This window comes from Jaculus jaculus, chromosome 8 (assembly GCF_020740685.1).
Source record: "Jaculus jaculus isolate mJacJac1 chromosome 8, mJacJac1.mat.Y.cur, whole genome shotgun sequence".
Classification (NCBI taxonomy): domain Eukaryota; kingdom Metazoa; phylum Chordata; class Mammalia; order Rodentia; family Dipodidae; genus Jaculus; species Jaculus jaculus.
In genome coordinates this window covers 128393511-128417704 of record NC_059109.1, presented here as the reverse complement: position 1 = coordinate 128417704, position 24194 = coordinate 128393511, and the positions used below count along the sequence as shown (strand labels likewise).

The following is a 24194-nucleotide window of genomic DNA, read 5'->3' as shown; positions in this document are numbered from 1 at the left end:
AGTGACAGCAGAATTAATTGGCTGTCACCCGCTTCTACACTTCCTTTCTTCAGTGCCAACAGAACCCTAGATTGTGAGTTAGGCAGAAGTCAAGTACAGCCATATTACAAAGTTCAAGCTACTGAAATATGAGCAGAGGGGTGCAGGTACTTTGAGGAAGGATCCTTTGTGACTGAGAGAGGAGGTGACGATGGTGAATGTTGCCAGTCATCTTGTGCTTAAGGTGGTAAAGCCAAAAGATAGGAGGCTGGATCTCTAATGTCTTCACGACCCACCACACAGCCTCAAGCTGTTCATCCCAGGACTTCCTTTCCTTGAAAACAATATGGCCTAAATTCTGGACACTTATTGCATGCTTTCTACTGTGGAAAGGTAAGGCGACTAGTCAGTGGGGTCGACATTCTACTAGGCCCTGTACTGGAGAGTGAAAATTATGTACAAGCAAACTGGTGAGAGCCATGGACACAAACAGGGCAGGGACACAGACAAACTTGGACTTGCTGGGTGTGGTGGCGCATACCTTTAATCCCAGCACTTGGGAGGCAGAAGTAGGAAGATAGCTGCCAAGTTCAAGGCCACCCTGAGACTACATAGTGAATTATTCCAGCCAGTCGTGGTGGTGCACGCCTTTAATCCCAGCACTTGGGAGGCAGAGGTAGGAGGATCACCGTGAGTTCGAGGCCACCCTGAGAACACATAGTGAATTCCAGGTCAGCCTGAGCCAGAGTGAGACCCTACCTCAAAAAAACAAACTAAAAAAATTCCAGGTCAGCCTGGGCTAGAGTGAGACCCTACCTCAAAAAACAAACAAAGAGGGCTGGAGAGATGGCTTAGCGGTTAAGCGCTTGCCTGTGAAGCCTAAGGACCTCGGTTCGAGGCTCAGTTCTACAGGTCCCACGTTAGCCAGATACACAAGGGGGCGCACGGGTCTGGAGTTCATTTGCAGAGGCTGGAAGCCCTGGCGCGCCCATTCTCTCTTTCTCCCTCTATCTGTCTTTCTCTCTGTGTCTGTCGTTCTCAAATAAATAAATAAATAATTTAAAAAAAAAACCAGAGTTACTGTAAGCTGGTTGTGGTAGTACATGATTTTAATCCCAACACTTAAGATGCTGAAGTAGGAAGCCAACCTGGGTTAGAGTGAGAACCTACTTTCAAACACCAAAAAAAAAATTACTGTATTACTGTAGGTAGCTAGCTCATCACTGCCCTGCCAACTTTTCTCTCTGCAGTATACTAAATCAAAGTGTCTTTTTATTTTATTTTATTTTATTTTTTAATATTTTATTTATTTATTTGAGAGCGACAGACACAGAGAGAAAGACAGATAGAGGGAGAGAGAAAATGGGCGCGCCAGGGCTTCCAGCCTCTGCAAGCGAACTCCAGAAGCGTGCGCCCCCTTGTGCATCTGGCTAACGTGGGACCTGGGGAACCGAGCCTCGAACCGGGGTCCTTAGGCTTCACAGGCAAGTGCTTAACCGCTAAGCCATCTCTCCAGCCCCAAAGTGTCTTTTTAAAAAGTTACTTTAGGGCTGCAGCGGTTACTTTAGTGGTTAAGGCACTTGCCTGTGAAGCCTAAGGACCCAGGTTCAATTCTCCAGGTCCCACATAAGCCAGATGCACATTTTGGAGCACGCATCTGGAGTTCGTTTGCAGTGGCTAAAGGCCCTGGCATGCCCATTCTCTCTCTCCCTCTGTATCTAATAAAATAAATAAATAAAATGATTTAAAAAAATTTACTCTAGGGCTGGAGAGATGGCTTAGCAGTTAAGGCACTTCTCTACAAAGCCAAAGGACCTTGGCTCGATTCCTCAGGACCCATGTAAGTACAAGGGGCACACACATCTGGAGTTTGTTTGTAGTAGCTGGAGGTCCTGGTGCACCTATTCTTTCTCTCTCTCTCTTCCTCTGCCTTGTTCTCTCTCTCAAATAAATAAAAATAAAATATTTTTAAAAATTAGTTAAAATGGGCTGGAGAGATGGCTTAGCAGTTAAGGTGCTTGCCTGCGAAGCCTAAGGACCTCTGTTTGACTCTCCAGATCCCATGTAAGTCAGAGGCACAAAGGTGAGGCAAGTGCCAGGCTGCACATGCCTTTTAGGTGGCTCAGACATCTGGAGTTCAACTGAAATGGCTGAGGCCCTGGCATACCAACTCTCTCCCTCTCCCTTTCTTTCTCTCACTCTAAAATTAAAAAAAAAAAAAAATGAAAAAATTACTTTAGAACTGGAGAGTTAAGACACTAGCTTACAAAGCCTAAGGACCTGAGTTTGATTCCACAGTACCCACATAATATCAGATATACAAGGTGGTACATGTGTTTGGAGTTTGTTTGCAGTGGCTAGAAGCCCTCATGAGCTCATTCTCTCTATCTGGCTCTATCTCTCTTAAATGAATTATATATATATATATATATATAATTTTTTTTCCAAGGTAGAGTCTCATTCTAGGCCAGGCTGACTTGGAATTCACCATGTAATCTCAAGGTGGCCTCAAACTCACGGTTATCCTCTTACCTCTGCCTCCCAAGTGCTGGGATTAGAGGCATGTGCCACCATGCATGGCTTGAATAAAATATATATTTTTTAAAGTTATTTCAGGGCTGAAGAGATGGCTTAATGGTTAAGGTGCTTGCCTGCAAAGCCTAAGGACCCATGTTGAACTCTCCAGGTCCCATGTAAGTCAGATATACAAGGTGATGAAAGCGCACAAGGTTACACATGCGCACAAGATGGCACACGTGCCTGGAGTTCAAATGTGGTGGCCGGAGGCCTGGCATGCCAATTATCTCCCTCCCACTCTCTCATAAAAATAAATTTTTTAAAAAGTTACTTTAGAGCTGGGTGTGGTGACACATGCCTTTCATCCCAGTACTTGGGAGGCAGAGGTATGAGAAAAGCCGCAATTTCAAGGCCAGCTTGAGACAACATAGAGAAGTCCAGGTCAGCCTGGACTAGAGGGAGACCCTATCTCAAAAAGAAAAAAATATGTTCATTCTGTTGCTGTGGGAATAATAGAACACCCTAAGAGGTGGTGAGACAGAAAGGGGGAGACTCGTATTTTCCATTCAGTAAGTACATGGTGCCACTTCAGCTGTTAAAGTAACTGAACTTTCTGATTGTTCAAAAGCTAAACAGGATATGTGATTACACAGGTTCAGAGTGTGAAAGGCTAGGGAAAAACAGAGAGGGGCCAGTCATTACAACAATGATGCCATGGTCACATGGAGAGCACTCACGTTCCTAAGATGAGCTACAAATTACAATTGGTTCAGAGAAATGTGCGCATGGGTCAAGCAAACACTGCGCTCTAGGAGCACTCATCACGCAGACGGGAAGAAATGCCATCAGTGCAAATTTCACCGTTAGTAAAGTCTTTGTTTCAGCTTTCTAAGATAGAGTCTTACTATGCAGCCCAGGATGGCCTTGACCTCGAGTCCTATCTAAGACTCCAACGAGCTGGACTTACGGGACTTCTGTGTCTTCTAAAGTGGCTCAGTTTTTTGTCATGAGAAAAGGAAAACAAGGCTCTATAAGCCACACAAAGGCTCTTTTATCCTCATGTGTACTCTCCCCTACTCCCTCCCTGTGCTTAGAGGCCAGCATGGGCTGCCATTGCCAGTAGTCAGCTTTCAGGTCCCAGAAAAGACACAGCTTTGCCAGGGGCCCTGAGAGATGCCACCATCATGGCCACACTCACAGCTCAATGCCATGTTCAATGATTTCCTTTTGTTGCTTGATGACCTCAAACTGCTCTGGGTCATCCTGGATGGTTGTTTGGGTCCCTGAGGACACCGTGGACTCCATGGATGTCACACTGCACCGTCTTGCCATGTCAAGGCCTCTGCCATCACCTATTTCTTGATCTGTGAGCCGCTCCTGACCTGCAGTGACATAAAAGCATAGGAAGTCGAGTAAGCAGACAGGACACAAACAAGGTCGGGCCGGTAGTGGCTTCACGGCTCCTTTCTCAGGTGTGGATGTGCGTTTAAAGGGTCACAGCGGAGGACCTCCCGATCACGCAACTCCCTTTAGTGCTCAGAAACTCCCATTTTCACAGAACTGGAGGCAATTCTAACATTCACATAGGGTAAAATATGCAAAATAATCCAGATGCTTACTAAGGAACAGAACTTGCCTTTCCAGGAACCCAAACTCATACGACTCTAATGATGTGAAAAGCGTGGCATTTATGTGAGAGCAGATGAGTGAAACAGAGCAGTGCAGAGCAATCCTCCGGTACCCTGAGCCAGAGTGTGGCAGTGAGGGAGGACCAAACACAGTCATGTCAGGGGACTCGACAGGACTCTTGCAGAGACTTCAGGGAGGGGAGTGTTAAGGCCACTGCTGTAAGGGCAATGGACTCTCACGTGCAGGAGAATCTGCTTTGTCAAAAAGGTAACACTTCAAGCCGGCGAAGGCTGGAGAGAAGGCTAACAACGGCTAGAGCAACAACTTCACATGACCCCCCCTAAGTCCATGTGGATTAACTTACCAAACACCACTGTTTGGCCCAATTTCAGAACTTATCTTGGCAACAGTAAGTGGTGGAGCCAGCAGCAGTGCTCACTCACCGAGGCTGGCCTGGTGGTTGGGATTCACATACAGGTCCTTGCTCCATTCCACCATGCACTTGAGAATGGACACGAGACACTCCAGGCCTTTCTTCCTCAGACTGAGCTCCTAAACCAAAGTGACAAGGTACAGACTTCACAGACAAATGAACAGCAGAGCTGGGGCTCTTACAGAGTCCCGTGAGGCTATCAGGCATGCAGTACTACTGAGGAGGAAGCCCAAGGAAATGTGACCAGCTGACATGTCTGTAGGGACACACCAAAACCCTGGGCATCTCCCAAGGAGTTCATTACAAATACCACAGAAGCAGAAGCAGGACACGTGTCTTTCCTAAACCAAAAAGTGCAACTTGGACTTTGAAGGAAGTTCTCACTCACTGCTTGTATAATTAAATGTTAACAATCGAACAAACAAAAACAATCCCCTACCCAAATTTTAAGTGACAAGGTCTTAAATCTTAGAAAAAGATCTTAGGCCGGGCGTGGTAGTGCACGCCTTTAATCCCAGCACTCGGGAGGCAGAGGTAGGAGGATCACTGTGAGTTCGAGGCCACCCTGAGACTACAGAGTTAATTCCAGGTCAGCCTGGACCAGAGTGAGACCCTACCTTGAAAAACCAAAAAAAAAAAAAAAAAAGGAAAAAGATCTTAGAAAAAGAGAAAAGACCATTGAATTATATGAATTCTGGGTAGAATTTATTTCATAAATACTAACAAATCTTTGCCATTTTAAGGTTTACCTTACAAATAAAAAAAAATTATACTAATTGGGAAGCAGAAGTAGGAGCATCACTATGAATTTATTTGGAAGGCAGAGGTAGAAGGATTGCTGTGAGTTCGAGGCCACCCTGAGACTACATATGAATTCCAAGTCAGCCTGAGCTAGAGTGAAACCCTACCTCAAAAAAAAAAAACACACCAAAACCTGATTTTAATTACACAGGTTTTTAAAAATATATATTTTTTCTTTATTTATTTGCAAGAAAGAGGAGGGAAAGAGGCAGAGAGAGACACAGAGAAAGAACAGGCACACTAGCCACTGAACTCCAGACGCATGTACCACCTTGTGCATCAGGCTTTATGTAGGTACTAGGGAATCGAACCTGGGTCCTTTGACTTTGTAGGTAATTGCCTTAACCATGAATCCATTTTTCCAGCCCTTTATTTTTTGTTTTTTTGAGAAAGGGTCTTTCTATGTAGACTACACTAGCCTAAAACTTGTAATCTCGCTTTGGCCTCCAAAGTGCTGGGGTTACTGGCCTGAGCAATCATTTGCTTTACAAATAGAATTTCTTACATTACAAAAAAAGAACAATATAAGGGGCTGGGTATATGGTTCAGTGGTTAAGGCACTTGCTTGCAAAGTTTAATGGTCATAGTTCAATTCCTCAGTACCCACTTAAAGCCAGATACAAAATGGTGCATGCATCTGGAGAGTATATGCAGTGGTAAGAGGCCTGATGTGCCCATTCTCTCTCTCTCTCTCTGCTTGCATAATAAACACATATAAACAATTAAATAATAAAAGAGAATACAAGTTGTGATTGACAGTAACATGGCAGGCAGCCCAATCTTTCTGTGACTCTACTGAGAACTTTTCCTGTAGGAAAAGCCACATGCCAGGACTGTCTACATAATCCCAGGGGCTCACAGAAGTTGAGCTCGTCATACGGTTATCCGAGCACACTCTTCCCTTGTGAGGACATTCATCAAGAAGGTTCTACTGTTGACCTGGAGATGGACTGGCTTTCCACACTGTCTCTGGAGGGTGAACTGAGAATGAACTGGCTTCCTGGGGCCACTCTGTTCAGACATATTTCTTGTAGTCTCCTCTTATGATGGTTCATCAGAATCATAGAACCCGCCTCCACTGCTTCCTTGCCAGGCCTGCCACCTCTCTGCGGTGCGTCAGTACCTGACAACTCACTGGACTGTCGTTTCACGCTGGCAGAAACTGTGTGCATGTGGGTGCTGTCCCTGCTGCACCCCTAGACTGATGGCTGCCATGTGGTGGCACTCAATATATGCTCACTGAATTGTAGCCCTCAAATACAACCACACCCTCAGAAAATTTACCTGTAGAGGTGTCATTCCCAGCTCATGTCCACTTCTTCCCTGAGCGATTTTGGATAAATCATTTACTAGGCGCTCAAAAATGTTAGCAGCATTTAAATCACAGTCGTAGTTGACATAAATATCCACAACACACTGGGCATCTTGGAAAATAACAAGACAAGTTACATTTTCTTATTAAAGTTACTTTGCCATAAAAATTTCCTAGTGATCTTATGTTGAAGGTGGCTGTGCCTCAGGCAGGTAAGGCATGCCAGAAATACTGGGGTTGGAGGGTCTGCCCTTAAGCCCACCTCTGCATTTACTGAGATCCCAGGCAGTCTGGTTCACCTATCAAAAGTTGAATTTTCTCATCAGCAGAGGGGTGAGGGGCTGCTTAGTGGTAGCACTGGCTATGCATGGAATCCTAAGGTAGCATAAGGTCAGGCCCAATCAAGGGTGGTGACACCAAAACCTTGGACCCTGTTGCTAATTAACAATACTCAGCTTGCAAAAAGGTTGCCCAGACTAGGGGTCCCAATCTACCAGGACTTGGGTGTTTCTAGTATGTGTGATTTTTAAAAAATATTATTTATTTTTTACATAGGTTATAGTCTTATATTCCCTCTCACCCAGGATGTGGAATTCTTAGCACAAACACCAAAAGTTCCCACAAATCAGCCTAAACTCGTCATCCTCTGGAAGAGAGGTATGCTGGGACTAAACCAGTGAGAATAAATCTTTGTTCAAAAATATTTTTATTTATTTACTTGCAAGCAGAGAAAGACAAGAGAGACAGAGAGAATGGATGTGCCAGGGCCTCTAGCTGTCGTAAACAAACTCCAGATGCATGTGGTGCTTTGTGCATCTGGCTTATCTGGAGAATCAAACCTGGCTCCTTAGGCTTTGCAGGCAAGCACCTTAACTGCTAAGCCATCTCTCTGGCCCTGAGAATGAATCTTTTTTCTTTTTCAAGACAGGGTCTTGCTCTAGCCCAGGCTGATCTGGAATTCACTGTGTATTCTCAGGGTGGCTTTGAACTCACAGTGATCCTCCTACCTCTACCTCATGAGGGCTGGGATTAAAGGCGTGTGCCACCATGTCCGGCTGAGAATAAATCTTTTAAGGGAATGATTTTCTCAGCTCTTCATCAGAACTTTACAAGGACGAGTAGAAGATTTAGGTTTGTTTCGGCAGAAGACAGTACCAGGAGCCATGTTGAGTGCTGCTCTGGGCTCTCAGTGATCATACCTGCGCAGATCCTCGTCAGGGTCTGAATGACCATCCACCTGTGCTCAAAGGAACTTGTGGAGGTTTCTAAAATGTTGAGGAAAATCTCTTTGAAGAAGACCTGTATGACAGGAAGACAAAGAGGACAGAATGGGGAGCGTCCCTACAGTGTAGAACATGTGTACACTTGCTGCTGAAGAGCCTAGGAGCCTGGCCTCATCAGGAACAGCCAGCAGACGGAGCCACTCAGAGCTGCCAGGTGCAAATCTAGGACCCAAATGTGTTGGGACTTTTTTTTTTTTTCTTTTCCAGTGAGGGAAGGTTTCACTTTAGCCCACGCTGACCTGGAACTCACTCTGTAGTCCCAGGCTGGTCTCAAACTCACAGTGATGCCCCTATCTCTGCCTCCCAAGCACTGGGATAACTGTAGAAGCTCTTAGGGCTGAACCACCAGCAGGATTCAGCCTGGGCTAGAATGAGACCCTACCTCAAAAAACCAAAAAGAAAAAGAATCTACTTCTACTTGCTGATACCCAAACTTTGAAATGAGTGAGAAAATACCTTTCCATGAAGTTTCTATCCCTAGGTCTAGAATACCTTTCATTTTCACCAAAGGTTTAAGGTGCATAATCTGTGTGCTAGATGCAGCCCAGGCTGATCTGGAATTCACTATGTAGTTTCAGGGTGGCATCAAACTCATGGAAATTCATCTACCTCTGCCTCCTGAGTGCTGGGATTAAAGGTGTGTACCACTATGCCAGGCTCTCTCTCTTTTTTGAGACTGAGTCTCATGTAATTGAGCCTGGCCTTGAACTCCTTGAGGAATGTTGTCCATTCTCTTTGAGACAGGGTTTCTTATTGGTGTGGAGCTCACCAATTAAGCTAGACTGGTTGGACAGATAGCTCTAGGGATCCCCCTATCTCTGCCTCCCCAGTGCTGGGATTGGAGGTGCACACCACTACATCCCGCATTTTACATGAATACTAGGAATAGAACTCAGGTTCTCATGCTTGCAAGGTGTGATAGTTAAGGTGTTGTCAACTTGACCCGTTTAGTAATCCACAGAAATCCCTTTTGGGAGGGTCTCCGAAGTTGCTTCCAGGAAGGGTTAACCGAAGGAGGAAGTCGTTCCCCCAGAGCGGGCAGCCTCTCTCAGCCGGGGACTTTATATAAGGAAGCTCTGAGTGAATGAAGCCCCCTTCCTTCTCTCCACTTGGCTGCTGGAGCTGCTGGCTGCCTTTCAGCATACATTGAAGACCACTGTCAACTGAAGACCCACGTGGATCAAAACCCAGCGGCTCCTCAGGAAGCCTTCAGTGCCGGATCCAGACTGCTGAGGCATCTGGCCAAGTGGACTGAGCAGCTACCAGGCTCCTTGATTCTCAGGCCTGCAACTGCTATTGGACTACCATAAGCTAATCCAATAAATTCCCTTTTTAAGATAATTCATTCTAGCAGTTCTATTCTTTACAGAACCCTGACTGATACACAAGGCAAGGTTTTTACCCACTGAGGCACCTCCCCAGTCCCTGACCTTGAACTCTAGATCTCATAAATGCTGCGATCACAGGCACTAGCCACCATGGCTGGCTCATTAGCAAGTGGACCATCAATTCAGCTCTGCTTCCTGAGGGTGCTATGTAATCAGCTGCTTCACTCTCCTGTCTGTGCCTTCCTCACCAGATGGACTGTATCCTCTTGAACTATATAACCCACAGACATTCCTCATAAGTGGGTCTCTGAGGTTGCTTCCAGGAAGAGTTAACTAAAGGAGGAATCCTTCCCCCGGGGTGAGCCCTTCCCCCAGAGTGGGCTCCCCTCTCAGAGGGGAGGCTTTATTAAAAGCAGCTCTGGGAAGAAAGGTTTTCTCCTCCCCTCCCACCTGGCTGCTGGTGCTGCTTCCTGCTTTCTAGTGTGGACTGAAGAGCAGCGTGGACGGAAGAGCAGCATCCCTCCAGGAAGCCTCCAGGCCTTCAGTGCTGGATTGGGACTGCTGAGGCATCCAGTCTTGTGGACTGAGCAGCTACATGGTTCCTTGACTCTCAAGCCTGTAATCTGCTGTTGTTGGACTGTCGTAAACTAATCCAATAAATTCCCTTTTAATACAACTCATTCTATCAGTTCTGTTCCTCTAGAGAACCCTGATGAATACACCCTTCCTTCCTTAAATGGCTTTGTCAGGTATTTATCATAGCCAATAAGCAACTTATACAGTCCCCAACTTAAAAAACAAAACAAAACTGGAAGTCAGTACCTCTATCTGCATTTTTAAGTGCATTTTAAAGTTTGAAAGAAGAGTAAGAAAAATGGCGAGAGACAGTTCGAAGACATCAGGCACTGAAGAGACACCATTCTTGGACAAGGCCACACAAAGATACTGCTTGATTGCATTGATGAACATCTCATGAGTCCTGAAGACTGGGCCAGCATTTTGTAGCACGGAGAGGAGCAGCTGCAGGGACACCACCTTGGAACGCAGTTCATGGGACCTGCAGAGAAAGTAAGGAACAGTGGTGGCACTGGCAACGGAGGGTTAAGCAGCTTTTCCTGTTCTTTTGCTTGTTTGTCAAGGTCGGGTCTCACTCTAGCCTAGGGTAGACTCAAACTCACAGAGATCCGCCTATCTCTGCCTCCCAGGGAGGAGATTACAGGTGTGCACCACCATGCAGCTCAGAACTAAGTACACCAGGCTGGCCTTGAACTTGTGGATTAATCCTTCTGCCTCTGCCTGCCTAGTGCTGGGATCACAAGCATATGCCATCACATCCAGTTTTTGAGGTAGGGTCTTGCTCTGTAGTCTAAGCTGGCCTGGAAGTCTTGATCCTGCCTCTGTTTCCTGAGTGCTGGTTTATAAGGGATGGGCTAAAGCAGAAGTTTCATCACAAAAAACAAAAACAAAAACTCCTTTGCATGTGTATATATGGTTACACCAGGGTCTCCTGCTGCTGCAAATGAACACCAGGCTCAAGCATTACTTTTTCTGCCCAGCTTTATGTGGGTACTGGGAAACTGAGTAAAGGCTGGCAAACTTTGCAAGCAAGCACATTTTTTTAAAGAGAGAGAGTGTAGTGGGGATGGGGAGGGAATTAATACTAGTGCACTAGGGCCTCAGCCATTGAAAACCCCAGATGCTTGTGTCACGTAGTGGGCATGTGTGACTTTGCACTTGCCTCAGCTTTGTGTGTTCAGCTTAGGTGGGATCTGGAGAGAGATCAAATATGGTGGGTCTGTAAGTTTTGCAGGCAAGCACCTTAAGTACTAGGCCATCTCTCAGCCCGCAAGCAAGCACTGTTAATCACTAAGCCATCTCTCTAGCCCATATGTTTCTTGAAAATACTTTTCTCATCTACCAGTGAACAGAATTTTCTTTTTGAGACAGGCTCTCAGGTTTGCCTTGAACTCCTGATTCTCCTACCTCTGCCTCCCAAGTGCTGGTATTACAGGCTTGTACCACCATGCCCAATCAGTTTTCTGAGGCCAGTGAGTTAGGAATTAACAACAGTACCTAAACACCAGTAGGATGAGGGCAGAGACATGAGGTGGGCCTGGTAGCCTACAGGCCCTCTGAGAATATGAGTGGCCGGCTCCTACTCTTCTTGTCTCTTCCCAACACAAAGCACAGGATGGAGCAGGAGCAAAGTGAGTCAAGTGAGCATGGAGCATGGCTCTGCAGCTGGAGCCATGGAGTCCATTACTTCACATCACTGTGTGGGGCACAGACTCAGCTTCTCTTTGCCCACCAGCCCCACAAGTCTTCTCCGCCATCTACCGAAGCTCAGGAATGGTAAGAAAAAGAAAATGAGCATGGCGACACTCCTGCAATTCCACCACTCAGCAAGCTGAGACAGAAGGATGGGAAGATCAAGGTCAAACTGGGTTACACACCAAGACCCTGGCTCAGGAATGGAAAGGAATGGATAATTCTCATAAACCATTTTCCTAATGGTTGTCACAATAACAATACTAGCAGCATTTTCCAGAAGGACTGAGGGTTATTAATGAGGACCAGAAACCTATATTGCCTATAAAGTGCAAGGCCCCACAGGACAACTCTATCTCATTCCACTTAGCCATCCCTGAGGCTTATTTTCCACCTTCCCATTCTTCAGATGAGGTTCAGTCACTGGGGCCACTTTGGAGCTGTTCTGGGATGAAGATGAAATGTGGAGTCTGCTCAAACCAAACTCATGGTGATCCTCCTACCTCTGCCTCCCGAGGGCTGGGATTAAAGGCATGCACCACCATGCCCAGCCTGAACAAGATTTTGGTTAGTGGAGATAGGGAGGAAATGAATGTTAAGGCCAGCCAGAGGAGGGAGGAAGACAAGAGCAGACAAAACACACAGCCACACACTCCTAGACCATGAGGAGGCAGACAGACAAGAACTGCTGATCTTACTTTGGGTCTGGGGGTCCTTCTCCAAGGGGTTTCATGGACAACTTGCACAGGGAACGAAATACCAGGAAGGCATCCTTCTGCAGAATGTGAGAAAACCTAGTAGCCACATGCTGTCCTTGCATATCTGGTTCCTAGGGGGGGAAAGCCAAGGGGCAAAACAGAACAAATATTAATTATCTTGTATTTGTTCAAGTAGGAGGTAAGGGGGAAGACAGCAAAACAAGTGCTGCTGGGGAGTTATCAGAGAAACTGTAAACCTTTTTGTTTATTCATTTAAGTTAGAATCAGGATACTACAGAGATGGTTCAGTGGTTAAAGGTGCTTGCTTGCAAAGTCTGATGGCCTGTGTTCAGTTCTCTAATATCCAAGTCAAGTCAAATGCACAAAATGGGATCTGGAGTTTATTTGCAGCAGCAAGAGCCTAGTGAACCTCTCTTTCCCCTTCTTCTTCTCTCAAATAAATATATATTTAAAAATAAAAATAAATAAAAGTTGGTATCAGGACAGGTGTGGTGGCAAACACCTGTAATCCCAACACTTGGGCGATAAAGAGAGAAGATCAGGGGTTCAAAGCTAGCTTGGGCAACATGAGAACCTGTCTCAAAAACACACAATCAAGGGCTGGAGAGATGGCTCAGTGGTTAAAAGCTCTTGCTTGCAAACCTGATGGCCTGAGTTTGATTCCTAAGTTCTTGCCTGAAGCCTGATGCACAAAGTGGCAAGTGCATTTGGAATTTGTTCACAGTGGCAAGAGGCTCTGTTATGTCCATTCTCTATCTTCTTGCAAATAAATTTTCAAAATATGTGTTAAAAACAAAAACAAGCTGGGTGTGGTGGCACACGCCTTTAATCCCAGCACTCAGGAGGCAGAAGTAGGAGGATCACTGTGTGTTTGAGGCTACCCTGAGACTACATAGTGAATTCCAGGTCAGCCTGAGCTACAGTGAGACTCTACCTCAAAAAACAAAAAACAAAAAACAAAAGAACAAAAAAATCAAGCAAACAAAAAGCAGGCATAGATTTTTTATTTTTATTTTTTTGAGGCAAGCCCAACAGACTGGCCTTTTTTTTTTTTTTTTTTTAAAATTATAAGAGAGAGAGACAGAGAGAATTAGCATGCAAGGGCCTCCAGCCACTGCAATTGAACTCTAGATGCATGTGACCCCTTGTGTGTGTGTGTGACATTGTGTACTTGCGTCACTGTGCCTTACCTGCTAAGCCATTGCTCCAGCCCTGGATTTTTAAAAATAATAAATGACCAAGTTAATTGGAGGCAATTATGTTGCTTGGCAAGAAACACCACTCTAAGCCAAGTGTAGTGGCAAATGCCTTTAATTTCAGCACTCTGGAGGCAGAGGTAGGAGGATCATTGTGAGTTAGAGGTCAGCCTCGGCTAGAGTGAGACCCTACCTCACCCCCCCACCCAAAAAAAAGAACCAAAAAACAAAAAGGGGAAATGTTATCTTGGGGTTGAGGAGATGGTTCAGCAGTTAATGGCACTTGCTTGCAAAGCCTGACAGCCTGGGTTTGATTCCCCAGTACCTACATAAAACCAGATACACAAAATGGGGCATGTGTCTGGAGTTCACTTGCAGTGAACTATTGCCTTGACAAGTCCCTACTTTCTCTCTGTCTCAAATAAACAAATGAAAACATTTTAAAAAATAATTCTAAAAATAAGAAAAGAAGGGAACTCTAACAATACACGTAGAATGCATGAGAAAGGATAGGCATTGTAGAATCAGATCATTTAAAAAATTATACTTAAAACAAAATACAGTGACATTTACAATATACAACAAAGATCAGTAATCTTCATACACAGGAGTTCTTAGACTCTTTAAGGAAATACCAAAAAATGCCTCCCAAGTAAAAACTGGGCACAAGCCATGAATGGGTTTTTCACTACGAAAGACAAGTGAAAAACAAACCTAAGTAACTGACTTGCTAGTAAGCATCAAAGGCCTCCAAGCTTCTAAATATTTGGTTTTATTCGTTTGAAGCAGGGTCTGTCTATGTAATCCAGGCTGACTTTGAACTTGATCAGATCCTCCTCAGCCCTCTTAGGCTGACGTTATAGATATATGCCATCATACCTCGCTCTAACACACATATACTCTCTTCATTTTTATTATTTTTGTGGTGCTGGACTTGAACCCATGGCTTGGATCATGTTAGGCAAGCACTCTACTTCTGAACTACATCTCAAGTCACAAAGCTTCCAATTCTGACCCAGATACCGCTTGCAGGAATTTATCCTAAGGAAGGATCCAGAAATGCACACAAGATTTACATAAGGATGCTCACTATGAAGTGCCCCCCTGGTAAAATGAAAATAATACAAAAAGCTGGCAGGGTACTGGTTAATCAGCTTATGGTAAGCCATAGAGAATTTTACTTGGGTGTTAAAAATTTTAGTTACAGCCCTTACTTCTCAGACTTTTGGGAAAACAAATTTAGCTAGATCTAGGTCTGCTGACATAGGAAGATGTCCACGATGTGATATAATGCTGAGTGCCTAAAGCAAGTCCTAGCCAGTCTATCAGACACAAATCTCTTGTATGCATTTAGGTATGCCCTTGATAAAACTCCAAGGGGACAAAAACTGGTTCTTGAAAATATTCTGTATTGACACACATACAACTTAGGCATTCACTGTTATTAGAGGGGGCGGCAGTGGCTCACACATAATCCTAGGATTTGGGAGACTAGGCAAGAGAACTGGTGGGAGGTCTAGGTTAGCCTGGGTTACATAGTGAGTTCCAGGCCTGGGTGAGACAATGTCTCACAACACACACACATACATCCACAAAAAAGTAAACACAAATTCATGTTCATGGAAACAGGAGTGATGGTTAGGAGGAAAAGTATTTAAAAGGGTCCTGAGGAGGGGGAGAGGAAGCAGTGATGAGAAAGTAAACTCTGGAGAAAGTGGTGTAGAGTGGGGTCTTAGAAGGATGTTCACATCACATTACTTCCTGTTTTGAGTGTTCATATATGCCATTTTATTTTTTTAAATTTTATTTTGTATTGATTTATTTCAGAGAAAGAGAGAGAGAAAGAATGGGCATGCCTAGGCCTCCAGCCACTGGAAATGAACTCCAAACACATACACCATCTAGTGCATCTGGCTTACATGGGTCCTGAGGAATCAAACCAAGGTCCTTTGGCTTTGCAGGCAAGTGCCTTAACCTCTAAGCCATCTCGCCAACCTTGTATTTTCAAGACAGCAATAGCACTACTAGACCAATAATACAGACACATCTATAGGCCTGAAAGAATGTTCACTCTACATATTAAGTGCTTCATGCTTATAGGCTGTGAGTGTGTAGTCAGTGGTGGAGTGCATGCACAATCTTCAGTACTAAGATTAAAAAAAACTAACAACACAGCATGTATGTGGTCCACTTAATCAGAAAAAAAAAATGTACAAAAAGGATAAAAGCCTAGGAGGATTTAAATAATAACTTACATATATCTACTAATTTCCCAACAGAGGGAAATATTTTCCTTCTCTTTTTTTCTTATGTTTCTATAATGAATTCATGCCATTTTGAGAGAAGAAGATGGCAGAAAACGTACATGTTTAAAAGCTCAAGAAAAAGCTTTAGAAGCACTGGTATGCACATACACCCACCATTAGCTTGTTTCTAGAACTGAGCCTGCTATCCACCAAGCGTCTGCAGTACAACAAGGGTTGCAGGACTGACAGCTGAACAGGGACTCGCATGTTTAACTCGCTTCTTTGATAAACACATGATCTTGCATCTTCTAAAAGGTAAAAGTGGAAATGTATCTGCAGGATGCTGGCCCACGTACCAGATTATCCACCGACGACAATGACTGCCTGTCATCTGCTATGCCATTGGTCTGTGAGTTTTCATCCACTCCTGGGGCAACAACACATTCCTGGCACTCGAGGGCACCCAGGACCCTGTCGGGTTCCATCAGACCGTGCTTTTCTGCTGCTTCTTAAGACACAAGTGCAAAGTCACTGCCAAATGAGTACACATCCTAAAAGACTTCATTAGACCAGAAAGAAGTTATCCACATAGACTCCCAATACTGTTTTCTTCCTTCTTCCCTCTCCCCCAGCCCACAGTGACATAGTACTTGGCCAAGGTAGATAAGGTTAGTGTATGTGTCTTGTCCAAAGTGTTACCATTAGGGCCACAACATTCAGCCCCTTCAGGGGTCCATTCCTTTTGAAGTTCATGTCAGCCATGCCTGTACAGGTAAGCAGTGTAGCTGCCTCACCCCACCCTGCCCCATCATTCCCAAAAGATGAGGAGCAGCTCAACAAGAAAAATACAGTTTTTGTGTGCATGTGGTATGGGGGCATATGCATGCTTGTATATGTGTGGAAGCCACATGTGGACATCAGGTTCTTGGTCGGTTGCTTTTCACCTCATTCTGTGAGAAGGGTCTCTCACTGACTTGACTAGCTACTCAGTGCCCCAGGGATTCCCTGCCCCTGCCTCCCCAGTGCTGGGATTACAGGAACACACTGTCACACAAGGTATTTTTACATAGGTACTGTGGATCCAAACTCAGCAAGCACTTCACCTACTGAGCCATATCTCCAATCCACAGATTAAAAAAAAAAGTGTAATGGTTAATCTGGCTTGTTACCTGATTAGACCTAGAATCAACATGAACACAGATTTTTGGGCACATCTATGAGTGATTTTCTCAAACAGGGTTAGGGTTGAGGCAGGAAGACCCACCCTCACTGTGGGCAATTCCATTCTATGGGCTGTGGTCCTGGACTGAATAAAAACGAGAAAGCGGGACTAGAGAGATGGCATAGTGGTTAAGGCACACTTGCCTCTGAAGCCAAAGGACCGGGATTTGATCCCACATAAGCAATTCACATGGTGGTACATGGGTCTTGAGCTTGTCTGCAGTGGCTAGAGGTCCTGGAATACCCATTCTCTCTTGTAGGACAACATGACCAGTCACCTCGTGTGTCTGCCATCGTGCTTTTCCCACCACGATGACCTGTACTCCCTGGAGCTGCTAAGCCAAAGTAACCTTTCCTTTCTCCTTTCCTTTCCTTTCTTTTTTTTGATTTTCGAGGTAGGGTCTTACTCTAGCCCAGGCTGACCTGGAATTCACTATGGAGCCTCAGGGTGGCCTCGAACTCAGGGCGATCCTCCTACCTCTGCCTCCCGAGTGCTGGGATTAAAGGCATGTGCCACCACCATGCCTGGCTTACCCCTTACTTAACAAGTAAGTCACATATTGATTATCTGATGACTTCCTGAACAGGCCCAGAAACAAATACAAAGCTATGACCTTTTTAATAAGTAACTAATAGGAGTCTATAGAGGGCTTCTGGAAACCTGACAATAGGAACATGGCTTTCCAGGCTAGGGATGGAGTACAACCGCAGCAGAATTGTCTAGCACGTGTAAGGTCCAGAATTCAATCCCTAGCACTTGAATAAAAAATGGCTGCCCGAGCACAAATTAATTTTGTTTTGTGGCAGAGTAATGCCCTATAGGCTGGGCTGGCTTGGACCTCACTGTATTTAGTCCTGCTGGTTAGCCTCAAAGTCATGATCCTTGTGCTTGGCCTCCTAGGTCCTGTGATTACAAGCATGGACCACCATGCCAGGTTAGAAATTAATATTTAAAATTATGTCCCAGGGCTAGGTTAAGGACACTTGCTTTCAAAGCCTGATGGCCTAGGTTCAATTCCCCAGTACCCACATGGAGCTAGATGTATTATGTCTGATACTTGTTTGCAGTGGCAGGAGGCCCAGGTATGTCCATACTAACTTCCTCTGTCTCTTAAATAAATAAGCAAAATATTTTTTTAAAAAGAAAATTCATATTCCAGTACAAAAATATGCACATAAATAAATGAAAAACATTCCACGAGACAAGATTTGCTATATCTGATATAGTCAGATCACTGGTACTTGATTACATTTTTCTTTCATTTAAAAATTGCTGACTGAAATGAGGTTTTTTTTTTTTTTTAATTTGTTGCCCAATTAATGGCACTAAAATACAGTGTTCAACATGTAGCCACTGACCCAAGATTTGGAGCAAAAAAACAGGAAAAAATAACCCTACTCACTTTACATATGCAAGACAGCATACCGTAAGAGTGAGGAGCTTTGACTAAATCTACACTTCCCTGAGTGCCTGCCTGCTACCCACTGACGTGCGGAGGGTCCCTCAGCACATCAGTGTCTGTCCAGAAAACTTCTGTTCTGGAATGCATTTGGAGTGGCTCTCCATGTTTCCTGGTGGAGTACCCAACACTCTTACTGACCAGTCTAAGTTTCTTTACCCAACCCAGGCAAGGACAAGACCAGTTCCTGAGACCAGGTAATGGCAGAATGCCAAGTGAAGGTTGGAAGGCAATAGCAGACTTGGTTTCCATGAGCTTACTGGGAAGCAGCAGGAGCTTCACCATGGGATGATAGCTGGAGGACCTCTGGGAGGAAGAAGGCTTTATAAAAGACCATTGTCCTTCACACGTACCTTTCACAGCAGACCTGACTACATCTTCTAAGATGTCCTTCACCACTTCCTGGGCCCCGTCGTCAATCCCTGTACACATGAGCACACAAGGGCATTTTCAGGGAACAGAGAATAGGAGGCATTCAGTACAACATCGCTCTAGAATCACGGTCCAGTGGGCAAAGGAGGCAAATGAATCCTCCCTGTGGCCAGATCTCTGTCCCACAGAAACACCCCTTGGATTCGGAAGCCCATGGGCAGTGTCTGCTTCACTCTCAAGTCTTGCTTCCAGGAGCACAGACACCAGGCCAGACACCAGGCCAGAACTCTCCTCCTAAGTCTGAGCTGCCTGGCTCGGGTCACCTCACCACCCTCCCCTGACTATCCACAGAGCCCTGGTAAGTGACATGTCCTTTGCTAGTTGCCACTCTCACCCCACAAACCCACGATTTAGAATGAGGTTTCTAATGTGACTACTACTTAATTATTCTTTACTGAATTCCAAACAAAAAGGCTCAGTACCTATATTCTTTATTTGAAAAAATAAATTAGTCCAGGATAAGTTTATGCTTTTGTTTTTCCAGGTAGGGTTTCGCTCTAGTCCAGGCTGACCTGGAATTCTTTATGTAGTCTCAGGGTGGCCTCAAACTCACAGCAATACTCCTACCTCTGCCTCCCGAGTGCTGGGATTAAAAGTGCATGGCCAGGAAAAGTTTATGGGGTGAATAATGTTTGACTAGACTTTTAGAAACACAAACCCCAACTTATAAAACATCATACTGCCCAGAAGGCCATTACCTTAAATGAATAAAACCAAAAGAGCTCTTCTACAGCTGTCTTAATGAAGGCTCCTAACTGAGTCACCATGTTTACGAGCTCCGTGCTTGTTTCTGAGGGCCTAGGGAACAGTGCTAAGCACTTTCATTTTCACCCAGCACTTAACAGTCACAGCTCTCTCAACAGCCAAGTCTCATGTGGGACTGCTGGCATCATGCTTTTCTTAAAGGGCAAAAATGAGCTGAACAGGAATTAGAGAAGTCCCCAGCCACCACCACAATCTCCTAACTCACTTGTTTACCTAAAACCGTGATTTAGACGGGACTAGTTACCTGAGCCTAAATCATTCTCATACTAGTCTAATTTTGTGCCATTTATGCCCCACTTATATTCTGTACATAGCTAACAGTACTCTTTAGCTTGTCTCAAGCAATACAATCCACAAATAACTTTTGATGTACTAATTGTGTAATATTGTGTAAATTTATGCTAAATAAGTACCAAAATAAAAAAAAAAAACCTCACTAGGAACCTCTTGCCCACACCTTGATTTGTAAGCATATGACCAGATACTACAGAAATTCATTTTTTAAAAAAATTAAATACTGGGGATTGAACCTAGGGTATCACACAGGATAGGCAAGCCTTCTGCTGCTGAGCCACACATTCCCAGCTAAAAACCACATTTTCCCCTTTTTCAGTCTCCACACACTCTGATGCTGAAACTTCAGCTGTGTGGGTTGTCTCTGATCTGTACTGCCCATTCTGAAGCACCTGGTACAAAGCACCTTGTTCACAGTCAGCATCCAAACAACATGCAGTCACTTTATAAAAGGCCTTGGTGGCTCAGTGAGAGTAACCAGAGGCCATAAAGTGATAGTGGGCAGGTGCTCTGGCTTGTGGATATATGGTCACTCAGCCAACACTGCTTCTTAAAGCTTCTGAAGTAGCTGCCACCATCAGTTAACTGAGAGACTATGCAGGAAAACCACTCCTGACTTCCAGTAAAAACCTGAAGCCAGGGCTGGAGAGATGGCTTAGCAGTTAGGTGCTTGCCTGTAAAGCCTAAGGACCCCAGTTCAAGGCTCAATTCCCTAGGACACATGTAAGCCAGATGCACAAGGGGGTGCATGCAGTTGTTTGCAGTGGCTGGAGGCCCTGGCATGCCTATTCTCTCTCTCTGCCTCTTTCTCTGTCACTCTCAAATAAAAAATAAATAAATAAATAAATGAAGCCAGCTGGGTGTGGTGGTGCTTGCCTTTAATCGCAGCACTCAGAGGGCAGAAGTAGAAGGATCACCATGAGTTCGAGGCCACCCTGAGACTGCATAGTGACTTCCAGGTCAGCCTAGGCTAAAGTGTGACCCTACCTCAAAAACAAAACAAAACAAAACAAAAACCCTAAAACCTGGTCTTGTGGTCAGGCCTATAATACTAGCAATACAGGAGGTTAAGGTAGGAGGAATACAGTTCAGGGCCAGCCGGGACATAGTTAGACCCTGTCACAAAATTCAAAATATAATAAAACAGTAATGAGAGAATGGCTTCTCATGCACAAGTCCCTAGGTTCAGTCCCTAGAGCCCAACAGATCAAAACAAACTGCACAAAATATCACATAAAACCAGAGGGTCACAGCTGGCTAGAAGGAGGCTGCCCTACTACACAAACAGGACATGAGCTCTACAGACGTCCCACTGCCTGACTCTTGTCCATTCCAGGTGCCATAATATTTTGATTGGTGCCAGGCATATTGGCAGAAGCCTTTAATCCCAGCACTCGGGAAGCAGAGGTAGGAGGATCACTGTGAGTTTGAGGCCACCCTGAGACTACATAGCGAATTACAGGTCAGCCTGGGCTTGAGCAAGACCCTACCCTGAAAAAACAAAAATAAATAAATAAAACTATGTGGATTGGTGCTATGATATAATAAGGAAAAAAGAAGCCCATCTCTCAGCGGTGAGAAAATGAGCAGGTTGGCTTAAGAACATCAGGGAGAAAATGCTCCCTCATGGAAGTGAACTCAATAGAGTGATTAAGAGCAAAAGCTCTGGAGACTCAACCTCCCCAAGCCTCAACTCCCTCACCTGTACACACCAAGAGTCTGATGAGAAGTTACTCAGACTACACACACACTGCTTAAGATGCTCCTGGAAAGAACATGTCCCTGGTAATTTCCATGAGCCTGTGTGTTTCAAATGGAGGCTGTTTGTTCAATTCCTGACGCCTTAAAAGCCTGCTCATTCCTGTCACCTGCCTGGGGACCATAGACCAAGTCCATAATGAAATTTTCCAATTAACCATAATGAAAGCACTTTCAATTAGTTAGTTTGCTTGTGTTGCATCACTCAGTTTCCTTGAAGCCTTGGTTTGGTTTGCGTACACACACACACGTGCACTTTGCACTGCACATGTCACTAAGCCATGAAATGTCAGTACACACTACCTCAGCTCAGACTGACTATTTTATGTTATGAACTATAGCATTTTTTGTTTTTTATTTTTTTCTAGCCCAGGCTGACTTAGAACTCTCTTTGTAGCTACAGGCTGGCCTTGAACTCACAGAGATACTCCTACCTCTGCCTCCTTAGTGTTAGGATTAAAGGCATGTGCCACCATACCCTGCTACAGTGTTGTTGTTTTTAATATTTTATTAAAAAATTTTTTTCTGGCCACCTTGTGCATGGGTCCTGGCAAATTAAACCTGGGTCCTTTGGCTTTGCAGGCAAGTGCCTTAACCACTAAGCAATCTCTCCAGCCCTTATTCTTTATTTTTACTGTATAAAGTTTTCTTATTAACTATTATTAATTTCTTAATAAAATAACTTGATTATGAAAATCAAGTTCATGTTAGGTGACCAGAGGAAGAAAATGAGCTATTTGTCTACAAGCCATCTGCCTGTCTATCCACGAGGCTGCCTAGATGGCATTGTGACTACTCATAGGATCTAGATGGGACCTGTGACCACTAGGTCAGGACAAGGCCTAGAGATGCACTGTGAGTGGGTGAACGAGGCGTGGCATTCCTCAGCACAGAGCAGACCTATACCAAATGACTGGTCACCCAATTAGCATACGGAGACAAGTGCCCTCAACTGGAACCCAATGCACCAAGGCGGACATGAAGAAGTAGCAGCTGGGGCTGGAGAGATGGCTTAGCGGTTAAGCGCTTGCCTGTGAAGCCTAAGGACCCTGGTTCGAGGCTCAGTTCCCCAGGTCCCACATTAGCCAGATGCACAAGGGGGTGCACGCGTCTGGAGTTCATTTGCAGAGGCTGGAAGCCCTGGCGCACCCATTCTCTCTCTCTCCCTCTATCTGTCTTTCTCTCTGTGTCTGTCGCTCTCAAATAAATAAATAAAAAATTTAAAAAAAAAAAGTAGCAGCTGGATCTGCTCCAGGAGCTATTTAGAGAAGGCTGCCCAGCTGACAACAGGACATCAAACGTCAGGCCTCATTGGCTGGCCACCATCCCAAAAGGAGAAAGCAAAGGGGAAGCCAAGAGAAGGCCAAGAAACAGACTTCAACATTAGCAGGCACCTCCTAGTGTGCCCTGCAGCCCCAGGAGGATACCCTCTCACCCTTGGAGGGCTGGCTTGACCGTACCTGAGAGAGGTGGACCTCTTTCTGGTGTAACATTTCCATTTTCTGAGCTCACTTTTTCTAGGCCACTCCTGGCATGTTCACCGTTGGGCAAATCTGTTTTCTCAGGAGTTGTTGGTTTGCTTTGTGCCTGGTCCTGCTTCAATCGGTTGACCTTTGGGGATCCTGCTGTGGCCTGGATCACAGGGGACTGGGGTTTCGACTGGATTGGTTTTTCCAATTCTCTAGCCTCCTGCAACTAAAAAGAAACAGAAAAGGGATTTCATCTAAATGGTCCTACAATTTTGGTAAAGAATAATACCAGCCTATTGCTTTATAATTGTCTAATCAAGGACTGGGGAGATGGCTTGGTATTTAAAGGTGCGTGCTTGCAAAACCTGTTGGCCTAGGTTCAATTCCCCAGCCATCCATCTAAGTCAGATGCAAAAAGTAATATAAGAATCTGGCACTTTCTCTCACTAACTTGCCCACGCTCTCCACACACACACACGCATACACACAAATAAATAAATCTCTAATCAGCAGGACAAAATTTTTGCATGGATTTGTTTTCTGGGGATCAAATCCAGGGCCATGTACATGGCAGGTAAAAGCTCTACCACTGAGCCAACTATATTTTATTTATTTATTTGAGAGAGGAAGGGGGACAGAGAGAGAGAGAAAGGGAGGGAGGTGGAATGGGCACACCAGGGCCTCCAGCCACTGCAAATGAACTCCAGATGCATGCACCACCTCGTGCATCTGGCTTATTTGGGTCCTGGAGAATCAAACTAGGGTCCTTTGGCTTTGCAGGCAAGCACCTTAACTGCTAAGCTATCTATCCAGCCCTGGTATATTGCTTTTGTTGTTGTTGTTTGATCATTTGTTTTTTCAAGGCAGGGCCTTGTTCTAGCCCAGACTGAACTGGAATTCACTATGTATTCTCAGGCTGGCCTTGAACTCACAGCAATCCTCCCACCTCTCTTCCCCAAATGCTGGGATTAAAGGTGTATGCCACCATGCCCAGAGTAAAATGTTTTTAAAAGGAAATAAATTCAAAGCAAACTTTTGACTGGGACAAACTCATAGGAAATTCTGAATGCAAACTTCAAATTCC

The 24194-nt window shown here is 44.8% G+C and overlaps 1 protein-coding gene across 2 annotated transcripts in view; it reads right to left on the bottom strand.

Annotated features, from left to right (window-relative positions):
• Positions 1-24194, bottom strand: part of Arfgef2 (ADP ribosylation factor guanine nucleotide exchange factor 2) — a 113173-nt gene that overhangs the window by 53061 nt on the left and 35918 nt on the right. The window contains exons 6-14 of one of the 2 annotated variants that reach the window (XM_045155851.1): positions 23102-23336; positions 18746-18814; positions 16068-16219; positions 12249-12379; positions 10105-10339; positions 7871-7970; positions 6644-6783; positions 4569-4677; positions 3695-3878 (exon numbers count right to left, since the gene is read on the bottom strand). In XM_045155851.1, the coding sequence (XP_045011786.1) occupies positions 3695-3878; positions 4569-4677; positions 6644-6783; positions 7871-7970; positions 10105-10339; positions 12249-12379; positions 16068-16219; positions 18746-18814; positions 23102-23336 (1355 nt within the window). The remainder of the gene's footprint in view (positions 1-3694; positions 3879-4568; positions 4678-6643; positions 6784-7870; positions 7971-10104; positions 10340-12248; positions 12380-16067; positions 16220-18745; positions 18815-23101; positions 23337-24194) is intronic. The other variant, XM_045155852.1, reaches the window with a different exon arrangement.